The sequence below is a fragment of the Petaurus breviceps genome, unplaced genomic scaffold (assembly GCF_028583685.1).
Source record: "Petaurus breviceps papuanus isolate PSGF00001 unplaced genomic scaffold, PetGlider_PUasm1.0 174, whole genome shotgun sequence".
NCBI lineage: Eukaryota > Metazoa > Chordata > Mammalia > Diprotodontia > Petauridae > Petaurus > Petaurus breviceps.
In genome coordinates, this window is record NW_027185761.1 from 349984 (window position 1) to 362754 (window position 12771).

General features: G+C 36.0%; 1 protein-coding gene across 1 annotated transcript in view; it reads left to right on the forward strand.

Annotated features, from left to right (window-relative positions):
• ABCA13 (ATP binding cassette subfamily A member 13) overlaps positions 1-12771 on the forward strand; it is a 513785-nt gene that overhangs the window by 251789 nt on the left and 249225 nt on the right. Inside the window, exons 40-41 of the mRNA XM_069084494.1 lie at positions 6448-6605; positions 11497-11727. Coding sequence (XP_068940595.1) covers positions 6448-6605; positions 11497-11727 — 389 coding nt within the window. The remainder of the gene's footprint in view (positions 1-6447; positions 6606-11496; positions 11728-12771) is intronic.

Sequence of the window (12771 nt, forward strand, 5' to 3'; positions counted from 1 at the left end):
TAAGGAAGGAAGCAATAGGGAGAAATAGGGGGAGAAAGAAAGCAGGAAGCAGACAGCTCATTTAAAGACTTTTAGTGTAAATAGATAAACCAACAAGAAAGCTATTAATAACAGAAGGAAATGTGGCTTCCAGGTCAGGTAAAAGAGTCCATGTTTGTTGAGTTGTTTCAGTCGTGCCTGACTCTTCCTGACCCCATTTGGCTGAGATAACTGGAGTAGTTTGCTATTTCTGTCTCTAGTTCATTTTACAGATGAGGAAACCAAAGCAAACAGGGTTAAGTGACTTGCCCAGGATCACACAGTTAGTAAATATCTGGGGCCAGATGTGAACTTTGGTCCTCCTGACTCTAGGACCATTTCTCTGTCCTTTGCCAACTAGCTGCTCAAAAGAGTCTATACATCTATGGAAAAATATTGCATGACAAAAATTAATTAATATCTGATGGGGCAGCAATCCTGTAGATTCCCAAGACAAATTACTCTTTCTGAGTAATATAAGAGAAATAAGAAATTATAAAAACATAATTCATGGTCTGCACAGCAGTAAGAATTGATAAAATAGCAACCCCCCCCCAAAAAAAAAACCATCCTTCAATCCATAGTGGCAAATCTTACTAAAGAAACTAAAGAGAGAATAACTGATTCTGATTGCAATTATATAAAAGAGAAGGAACAGTTTGGGAGAACAAAAAGCCCCCACTAATATTCCAAGAAAATGTTCTTCATATAAGCCAAACATTGATTTTGAAGTCAGGAAGCATAAAGACAACTTAAGTATTATAGGTCTCGCAAAAACCAACCTGCTTGGGACTATTAAACTCACTATATAATCTAATTTACTTTTCTTTCCCTATTTAGTATTGATTCCAGCTCATGTTAATCATAGGAGTTAGGATAAGGATTTCATTAACATAGGGAACTCCCTGGTAATGAAACTTCCTTTACAAATGCAAGACAACACCTTTACTGTAACTTACAATCTTATAGAGTTGCTTAGAACAGCAAAATGTTAAATGGTTTGGTTTGCCCATGGTCACAAAACCAGTATAGATGGGTCAGAGTTTTTGAACCTAATCTTCCTAGCTTGGAGTGTGGCTGTCTATAAAATTTTCAAATTGTTGACCATATTTAGTATTGGTATTGTTTGCTGTTCTTTCTATCCTCTATAACTTTAAAACAGTGGAAGGGACAGGAACTTGAGAGAAAGTAGGGTACAGGAAGAAGGAGGATCCATTAAAAAAAAATTATCTTTTTTTTTTTCCTTTTGGAGGGCAATTGGGGTTAAGTAACTTGCCTGCGGTTACATGGCTAGTTTTTTTTTTTTTTTTGTGTGTGTGTGTGTGTTAAGTGTCTGAGGCCGGAACCGAACTTAGGTCCTCTTGACTCCAGGGCTGGTGCCTTACTCACTTCCCCACGTAGCCACCCCAAATTATCTTCTTTTAAGGACTACAGACCTTTGATCTCAAGAATTTTGAGACTGAAAAAACTCTGAGGTGGACTAATTTCTATAAGTGGACCTGACATTGAGAGCATTATAGTTAATGACTTCATGGTCATTTCAAACTGTGAGATATTTCCTCACTTTTTCATCCTGGCAATAGTAGACATCAACATACTCCTTTGTCCCCTTTACATGGAAGCTGACAAGTGTGGGAAGTCTGATGCTTCATCAGAATAACAACCAGCAGCCCAAATAAATAGAAGGTAAATCAAGAGAGGAAGAAAATTCTCTCCCAAGGTTCTTCATCTGTTCCGAATTAGTTTCTCTTGTTGCCTAGTAATTATTATTATTTTATTACTAGAGGATTCATTCTGCATGACACTAGCTGAATTGTTATAAGATGGGCATTTCTGAAAATGTTACACAAACCTCAATGGTTTTGAGTTTGAGTTTTGAGATTTTCTGAGTTCCTTATGTCTTTTATGCTTTTTTCTCTCCCCTATCCCCATTTGACTGAATTCTTTGAGGTTATGAACGATTTTGAATTCACTGATCTCCATGTTGGTGGCCAAGAGTCCTTGAAATTTAGAGGTTCAGAGCTTTTTATCTTTATGGCCGAGACAGATTGTCTAGATTGCCTAGTTGCTGCTGGCTGCTTCTCTCTAGCACTCCCTGAGGCTTCTAAAGTCCTCACAATGGAGTTTTTTACTCAATCCTCCTGAGGCTTTTTAAAAATAGGGACCCTTTGCTATTGCTTTCTCCAGACACTGCCACTACATATTTTCTATCTCTGATCATGCTAGGAGGCTCCCCTGTACTTGTGCTGGATTTGCTGGGGGAAGGGAGAGAAGTAACCTTTTCTATTGCCCACGGGCTTCTGGCTAATGTTTTATGCAATCCTGGAGTGAAATAAGTCACTGTAGTATATAATTGGATTTCTTAATCATTATAGGATCTGATGGGAATTTCATGGTTCTGTTGGAGTGAATATTTGGGAGCTGGGGAATCTGTTTCCCTTTCAGGCTAAAAGTCTTTCTTCCTCTCTCTCCAGTCTTATTATAGTTTTTTTTCTTCCATGAACTCCATGTTCTAATCATACTGGCCTGTTTATGATTCCTTACAAATGATGTTCCAATCTCTAATTTTCATGCCTTTATACTGCCTGTCCTCTATACCTGGGATGCTCTCCTTACTAATTTCTTACTCTTAGAATCTGATTTCCTTCAGGACTCAGATCCTGTGATATTTCTTCAGAATTAGATTCTATGATACTTTTTGCAGGAAAGCTTTTCCTGCCTACCTCTCTGTTGCCTCCTCACCCCACTCTCCAACCTGGCTGCTAATGCCTTCTTTTATAAGGTTACTTTGTTTCTATTTGTATGTATCTTCTATATTATCTATATTTTTACATGTTGTCTTTGAATGTAAGCTCCTTGAGGTCAGGCATTTTTTATTTTTATTTTTTCATATCTAATACTTAGCATATTGTCTAGTAGGTAGTAATTGCTTAATACAGGCTAGTTATTTGATCAGCCAGACCTATGATTTCCTTGGTACAAGGAATTCCCAGTGAGGAAACTCCTTCTACCATTACATATTTGCATAAACTCTGCAATTTAGAATTTTTGGGAGTTGCCTTTATCACTGAGAGGTTAAGTGCCTTCCATTAGTCACATAGCTAGTATGTGTCAGAAATGAGAATTGAACCCAATTTTTCTCTGATTCTGATCCTGGGTCATCTCTTTGCCAGCATATAATGATTAGATACACCATTTCATATAGTCCTATAGTCTATTTCTGAAAATTGAAGTATTTATGAGCCATAATGGTAGTTGACTTAAAAGTTTAGGAACCTCAAGCATGAAATATATCATAAAATACTTAAAACATAGCATGAAAACATTGCATGGAATTCTTAATATCTCCTTAACAGTCCATTATGGATATATACTTTGTTCTTTTATCTAAATTTTATTTTAAACTCTTAAAAATGGTACAAATTGATTTTTAGACATAGAAATAGTTTAGAGAATTTTCATTTGAAATTAACTTCAAATAACAGAGTACTAATTAAATGTATCACTGCTCCTATCATTTGAACTTAGGGGCTTAGTTCACTTCTTTTAGTTCTAATCAATATTGTCTTTGGAATGTTATAATGAATAAATACCCAGGAAAGCATCTGCTAATTCATTTCTTTGTAGCTTATAATTCACAGTTCCCTTCCACACATATCTACTCTCATAAATTAGTTTGGCCTTCATTTGGACCTGCTTATTTTCTGTAAAAATATTGAAATTGGATGAAGAACTATTGTGACCCTTTTTTTTCTGCTTCATTTTATTTTCAAGATCAAAGAATAAATATGTTTATTTCAACCTCAGTTGTTAGCATTGAACTTAATATAAGCAATTTAGATATGCCAAAGTAACAGTTCATAGCCTTCAGAATTTGAAGGCCAACCAATTCCTTCTTCTGTTATCAAGTCTTACTTTTTAACTTTGCAATATCTCTTGTATATGTCCTCTTTGCTGTACTTGTAAAGCCACCACCCTACTATAGGCCCTTTTCACCTTATGACCAGACTATTCTAGTAGTTTTCTATTCGGTCTCCTTGCATCAAATCTCTCCCTACTCTGATCCATCCTCCCCTAGGCAGCCAAAGTGATTTTCCTGAAGTATGTCTCTGACTTTGACACCTGTTTTCTCAATTAACACCAGTGCCTCCCTGTTATCTTCACTATCAAATGTAAACCCTCTGTGTGGCATTTAAAGCCCTTTAAAACTTGACCCCTTTCCTTTCCCCCCAGTATTCCCATTTGCCTCCCCTCCACACATCCTATGTGATTCAGCTTCCTCGACCTATTTGCTATTCGTTTGTGCACTCTGTATCCTCAGTGTTTCTGCACTGGCTGTCCCCGGTGTCTGGAATGCTGCTCTCTACCCCCAATCCCACTTTCTTCTATATCTTAGTTCATTTGCCTTTCTTCAGGACAGATCAAATCCCACCTCTTCTAGAAAGCCTCCCCAAGTCCCAATCTTCCTGTTCCCCAGTACCCTAAGAGCGTTTTCTCTCTGATGCACATAGTTTTTAACATCTGTCTTCCCATTAATCAGTGATTTTGCCTCTCTTTGTATCTCCAGCACTTAGCATAGTGCTCAGCAGACAGTACGCATTTAACAGCTTGTTCACTGAGAAACAGGCCTATAAAAGCTAAGTGACTTCTCCAGAGTCACCAATGCACTGTCACAGATTTGAATTTCGAATCCAGATGCAAAATCCTTTGTTTATGATATATCAGGCAACATAATTCTTACAATAAACAAATATCAGGAATGTAAGTTGTTCAAATTTTGTAATTAGATATAAACCTGAAAATAGGCTTTGGTATATGTCAAGAGTTCATGAAAAAGTCATATGTTTTCAAAGCTTAAAGGGCCCGTGATTCATTAGGCTGGTTATTCTTATATTATATCCCTTCCATGACTTAGAAAATGATTTTCAAGAATTTCTACAACCTTAAAAAATTGTTAGAGTTTATGATACCCTACTATAACCTTCAAGAATACATGACAATTTCCATTCCATGGTGCATCAAATTATAGGATCTAATTAGAGGGAAATTATTTATATAACACCTCCCCTAGCAGAAAGTGGTCCAAGTCACAAGTTTAAAGGCAGACTTTTGGGGGAAAAGAACTGTCATCCCCACATTGGTCTATTCAGTCCTCAGAATATTCACACATGTCCTCTACATTCAACATACACAGTTTGCAGTGACTAGAATCATTCTCAAATAGAAATTAGGGCAATTTTCTTCCCTTTCCATTAAGAAAAATATTTTTAGAAGTGTTTCTTTGCTTATTGTGCTTACCTTTTTGATGCTCATTACTGATCAAAATTTGCATTTTTATTCTTTTATGTCATCATTGCTTCTATATAAAAGGAAGGTATCTTAATAGCAAAAATAGAGTGACTTCAGAAGAGGAATGATAAAAATGATTGGAAATTACTTTTTTAATCCAATTTGAAATCTTAATAGCAATTTTTCAAATCTCTCTACATGCCATTAGATGTTCTTTAAGATTAATTAACAACAGGATAACATCAATTAATTGACCATCTGGACTTTTATAAAATGATTTCTTTATCTTTCTTTTATATTATCTAGAGAAATGCTTAAATGTGAAAGACCAACAGGGATTTGTCATTCTGTCATATTATGAAAATAAGAGATAAAATTAATATGGACCTTATCTTCACGATAAATGTTTTTGTCTTCTGACTTAAAGTGCATGGATATTAAAAAGGGAACTGAATTTATAAAACATATACATTAGGGAATGATAATTTCTTTTGAGAAAAGAGCTACTGTGGTTTTCCTTTAAATAGTGAGATTTCCCAACATACTTAAAGTGTGTTTTAGCCTACAAAAATTATATAAACTTTTCAATAAAGCATGAGATAATAGAAAGCACTATATCATGTAGTGATATGCTAGAATCAGAGAATTTCAGGGTTGGAGGGGTCATCTAGTCATCTGGAGGTCATCTAGTCTAACCCTTATCTGAAAAAGAACTGGTCCTATTTTAAATATTTTTTATATACATTGACTTTTGATCTTTTTGTCACATATACCTGGCAATGGGACCTCTGAATCAAAGAATTTGGACATCTTAGTACTTTCTTAGCATAGTTCTAGATTGTATTCCCAAATTATTGGGTCATTTCAATGGCTCTACTGGCAGTTTATTAGAAGTTACTCAGTTTTTAAATACTACAGTTTCCCTATCAATTAATCACTAAACATTTATTAAACACCTACTATGTGTCAAGTGCTCTGCTCTGCTCTGGGGATACAAGAAGAGGCATAAGACAGTCCCTGCATAGATAATCCTAGAAATCCCTTTGAACATGGAAATTCCAATATTCTACTGAAACTTCATAAGCTTTCTTGAAGGTATCACTATATAAACTTCTGTATTCTTTTAATCTCGGAATGCAGGCCGTACCTTAATCTTCACTACACACCATCTTGACGAGGCAGAAGTGCTTAGTGACCGTATTGCCATACTCCAGCATGGGCGACTTAGATGTTCTGGTTCTCCCTCCAGCCTGAAGGAAGCCTATGGCCATGGGTTCAGTCTGACGCTGACAAAACAAGTAAGATAAGAAATGAAAACTTCAATTCTATTTTTACAAGTCATATTTATGAAGTTTAGTGTGTGCTAGGGTACTGTGGAAGGCTCTGGAGACCCAAAGGCAAAAACCAAACTATTCCTACTCTCTCAAGGAGCCCTAAGTTCTACTTGAGGAAAAGTAATAAAAGTTTAATTTTAGAAGCTCTCAGGACACAGTGTTGGATAGTAGAAAGAACTTTGAATCTGGTGTTAGATACCAGGGGTTTAACTCCTAAGTCCAGTGCCATAGTCACTGTGATAAATCACTTAAAATTGCCTTGGCCTCATTGTCAAAGGCCCTCAGAGTTGGAAGGCTGTAGGATCCAACTTGTTCCTCTATGGTAACCTGTTTTACAATACATCCAGCAAGTGGTCATCCAGTTTTCACTTAAAGACCTCCTGATAGAGGCATCCCATTACCTCCAGAGGTAGTTTAATTTTCTTTGAGATTGCTCTGTTTTAGGAATTTTTTTTTCCATCAAGCTCAAGCCCACTGCTCTTAAACTTTTAAAGATCAATCAATCAATAATTACTAAGTACCTATAATGTACGAGGCACTGTGCTTAGCACTGAGGCTACAAAAAGAGACAAAAGATAATTCCTGCCTTCAAGGAACTTGCAATCTAACCTTCACTCATTGTTCCTAGTTCTGCCTATGGTATCCAATAGAATGAACCAAATGCCTCTTCTACATGATAACCATTCTAATACTTTCAAAGCTGTGAAATGAGCACATTGGCTTGGATAATCTATATGAATTCTTCTAGGTATAAACCCCATGAGTTCTTCTGCATGAGACTATTTTCTGTTCTAATTGTATTTATCATATAAGTTAGTAATAGTAATTATAAGTATATGTTGAGTTAAATTTAATATGCTAGGTTCTTACAGGGGACTTTCTTAGTCTTGTCTAGAACTTCAAGATATAGAAATAAGTGTTATACTTATTTCTCATTTTTGAGAAACTTAGAATCTTGTTGGTGAGAAAAGATGGTGATCCTTCATTTTTGAAGAGGAACAATGACATTGGGAGCTATTCAGGTCCTTTGGTAGAGGCTTGCAGGCTTCTTGGGGGGGGGGTAGCACAATTTCTTCTCCAGATTAAAAATTACTTATTTTGAATTTATTTAGGAAAAAGGAAAGGGGACTTTAAAAGACATTGGAAACTATAAATTGCTTGCTTCTGGGCACACCTCATTTGAAAAATAGAGGTGAAAGAAGTGAACTTGTCTCAGTCCATCTTTGTGGCAGATTGCCCTTTGCCCACAGATACCAGCCTTGGGGAGCCCAATGGTTTGAGTTCAGTGGGCTTTCCAAATAGAGTAGAATGTAGCTCACCTGGGGTGGGGTGTGGGGGTGGGGAAAGAAATGCAGGGGCAGCAGGATGGACACATAAAATGGGCTTTTGAATGGCAGTGTGCCTGCCCACTACTCCCACCTCCAGAATGTGAGAAAAGATACACATGTAATACTCAGAGAAAAATATCATTGTTGTTGTGTGTCCTTCCTGCTCAATGAGGACCACGGCATCAGGAAGGTGATACCATGACTAGCAAGTGAACTGGATTTAAGTGAGAGAGGGCTATGTGAAGCACCAGCCTCACTTTCTGCTCCAGAGCCATATGGGTCCAGTGGCAAGATATACATCAGGATGAGTGGAGATGAAAAATATGTTGCAGTATTGAATTAGTATAAATAAGGGCCAAAAAGGTGTGACTGTTTGTAATGGCTTTGCCTAGTCATCAAGGTAATAGATCAGTACTGACATGAAAGACCAAGGAAGGCTTCAAGGGGGAAGATTTTGAATTTTGAATAGGAGAAAAGAAGACTTAGGAGAAGACATATTACATATTTTCAAGTATTTGCAGACATGTCATGTGACAAAAGGATTAGACTTGTTCTTCTTGGCTCCATGGGGCAGAACCAGGAGCAGTGTGTAAAAGTTGAAGGATGTTAGATTAAGGCTTGATGGGAAGAAAAATTGTCCAACAAAAAGAAGTCCTAAAGAAGAGTGAGGTACCTCTGGAAGCATTAGCATATCTAGTGACTGGAGAGAGATCAAGGGAAGACAATATGACTACCTACTGAGGTTATTGTAGAAAGGATTAATGTGCAGATACAAGTTGTCTCTCTCTTTCTTTCTCTCTCCCTCTGGCAGATAAAGAAAAAAAATAAGTCCAAACATTAGAACAAAGAATAACACCAACAAATCAGGTTTATGAAGTGTTTTAGCTGTATCCTATTTGATTCTCACAATCTCATAAGTTAAATATTATGTTTATGCCCATTTTATAGATGAGGAAATGTAGAGGTTACAAGTAACCTGCTCAGGAACACACAGCTAGTAAATTTCTAAGCTGAGATTTGTATCCTGGTATTCATTACTCCAAATTCAGCACTTTATCCTTTATGTGAGGGGCCATTAAAGTATGCTTCAAGGGCCAAATCCCATTCTTGCCTATTTTTGTATGGCCCACAAATTAAGAAAGATTTTTACATTTTTAAAGGCAGTAAAATTTTATTCAAAAATGTAAAAAAATACACATTTTTACCTCTTGAGCCATGCCAAAAAAAACCAGAGGCAAGCTGGATTTGATCCATGGGCTGTAGTTTTCTGCCTCCTGATCTATGCCATACTGCCTTATGGATGCTCATCTATGACTTAGTATAATATTTTATTTAAGCTTCACCATGACCTCATGAGGTAATCAGAACAGGTATGGAGCCCCAGCATTCATAGATTTGTAGACTAAAAGCTATAACGGACAGTAGAGATCAGGTCTATCATTTTACAGATGAGGAGACAAGGTCATATAGCAGTAATTGGATAGGCTAAGATTCAAAACCATATTTTCTGGCTGCAAATGCAGAGTCTTTTTCACTACATCATAGTTACTCATGAACAAAAAATATTGTAGCAATATTAGTATGGTAGAGGTATATTGTATGGATTGGCAGTAGAGAAACACTAGTCAGAGAGATATTTTAGGGCAGAAGTATCAAACACACAGACCACATGCTCATAGCACTCCCAAGTATGGCCTAAAGAAGATTAAAATATAGTTTCTTTTTGGTTTTAATGTGGGTATGTATGTATGTATATCTATCTATATCTTTATGTGCACATAATCATTTATGATTTTTTTTTAAAGCAATTGGGGTTAAGTAACTTGCTCAAGGTTACACGGCCAGTTATTTCTGGGTGTGGTGCTAAGTATCTGAGCCCAGATTCGATATACAGGTCATCCTGACACTGGGGCCGGTGCTCTTACTCACTGTGCTACCTGGCCATCCCATCACTTGTGATTTTTAAAATCAATATGTGGCTTCCAAGGATCCTTATGTATGGTTTAGTGGTTCTCATTTTTATTCAAGTTTGACACCACTGTTTTAAAAGAATATTGAAGCAGCCCAATTGTGCTTGGCCTATAGTAGTGGCTATGTATACATAGATATAATAAAAATATGTTGTGAAGGAAAAAATGAGAAAATAGTTAAATACTTGTTATAGGTGATAAAAGAAAGAGAAGAATTAATGATAAATCCAAGATTTGAAAATAGGATATGATTGGGAGAATGATGACCCATTGCACCATTGACTAAAATGGGCTACCTGGAAAAATATTTAATTTAGGAGGGAAGATGACTTTAATTTTTAATATTTTGAGTTTGAGATGATAGAAAGACATTTAGTTGTAAACACCTTGAAGGCAGTTGAAATTATGAGAGGGGAAGTTAGGTCAATATCAGGATTTTGGTTGTATATTTTTGAGCTATTACTATAGAAGTGGTAATGGAAGCCATAAAAGTATAATTCATTAATGGAGAGAGTGTAGGTAGAATAAATGACTCAAGATTGAGTCTTGGAGGACTTCCATATTAAGTGGATGGGGAAAAGATGAACTAAAAAAGTAAATGCTCAATAAATATTTGTTAATGATAATAAAAAAGAGAAAAGACACAGGTAAGAGGATGAACAATAGAGTGCAGCATCCTGGAATTCAAAGAAAGTTTCAAGGATGGCATGGTCAACAATGAAATACAAGAGAATGGTCAAAGAGAATGATGATAAATGAGAAAGGATCATTGGATTTGACAGGAAAGGGTAACAATTTGGCTTTTAGTGATCAGTTTCATTATAGTGGTGGAGACGAAAGCACAATGTAGAGGGTTTATGAAATAATAGGAACTGAGGCAATGGACAATATTTCATAAAATCTACAAGTCAATGAAAAAAAGGAAGATGAAGGTAACATGATGACTAATGATCTGTCATTAGTAGGCCATGGGTTTTCAATTTCTCCTTTCCCCTCATAGTAATATAGGGATGGATTTGTTTCTGCACCCATTGTCTCCTTTGACTCTGTATTTATATCTTACATGAAGTGCACAGAAAAGCAGGCTAATGTTTTGACTTTTAATTCAGGGTGCCAACCAACTGAGGTTTTCTTTTTAAGAATAAACAGAAACTCTGGTTTTATTCTCTCATATTAAAGACCAGATGGGATCAGGTACTCAGAATTTAGTGGTAGTCATAAGGCAGTAAACTAAAACATTTGGTTATCTGTAGGCACTTGTAGAATTTTTGTCCTGTACAAATCCAAGAGCTGAATTTAGGTGACCCTCAAGGTGGGGAGAATTGAAATGAATAATACATTTATGAAGGTGTCTTGTGCCTGAGTTGATTTCTCTTTGAAACAAATACATAATCCATGCTGCTGTGTGTGTCAGTGGGTGGCTATTTTGACTTTGCTTAATTTTGATTCTAGCTCTGATAGAATGTATAATGACTAATTCTAATAAACCAATGCCTGTTTCAAGTATTTGGGAATTTCACCTCTTTTGTCTTTGTTATTCTCTCAACTGCTTTGTAGCCTTTAATCCTGGAAATTCAAGATGGCAAGGACATAGACCAAGTTACATCTCTGATACAGATCTACATTCCACAAGCATTTCTTAAGGAAAATGGTGGGACTGAGCTGACTTATGCAATTCCAAAGGATACAGATAAAGCATGCTTTAAAGGTCTCTTTCAAGCTCTGGATCAAAATCTACATCATTTACATCTAACTGGTTATGGAATTTCAGATACCACCTTAGAAGAGGTATTTGGCATTTCTGGCTTTTATCACTCCTTGCAGCTCCCTTGGGATATCTCTGACTAGTCAAAATTTAAAACCTCCCACACATTTCTTCTATGTTGTACCTAACAAAATGAGTTTTGCGTGGAGATAGTAATAGAAAGGAATATAAGGGAAGAAAGGAAAATATTAAGTACTTGTATTTATTTTAATTGTCCACCTTGCATTTTTGGGTTGAAAATAATTGTGAGCTTAAGACAGAGTTAGATAATCTTGTCTTTTTATTCAAAGGATTTGTCATCCAATCTTAGTAGATATTCTAAATGCTTCCTATCAGTGGGTCATTCTGTGATCTCTAACTGAAACAATGGTATCAGTGGTTTAATACTGATGAGCTTGGTTACCTGTGGTAGCAATATCTCAGTCATATATCTTTACAGCTAACAGCTGCTGAAGGGGGCTCTGAATCCTGCAGAATCAAATCTTCAAAAAAAATAATTTTACTTTGTTGTAAATGGAATGTTGCATGATCAGCTTTTGGATGAAGACTTTAGAAACATTTCTTTTGGAGCCTAAAGTCATGCTGTGAAACCTACTTTAAAAAAAATAAAAAATAATGGCATACATTTAAAAAGCACTTAGAGGTTAGAAATGTGTGTAGCCTTGGTTTAGTTTCATATAGCTTAGCCCTTTATTTTGAAGATAAAGAAAGTGAGACCAGGGAGGTTGATTGATTTAATTAAGGTCATACAAGGTAATAAGTAGCATAGAAAGGACGTGAACCCATGACTTCTAATTGAAAATCCACTACCATATATATATGTATACATATACATACATATATACAAACATATATATATGTATATAGTGAGGAAGGGCTATAATTTTGAGATCTATACATCTGTTGATTCTGAAAAATTCAAGCACTGAGAGAATGATGTTGAATTAATACCACAAGAAATGCTTTCATTCAAAGTGGTAGTAATTCCAAGTTGATGGATCACTATTCTTAGTGACCATTATGAATTTTTGACAAATGAATAACAAAGCTGATTAATTCCTGGATGT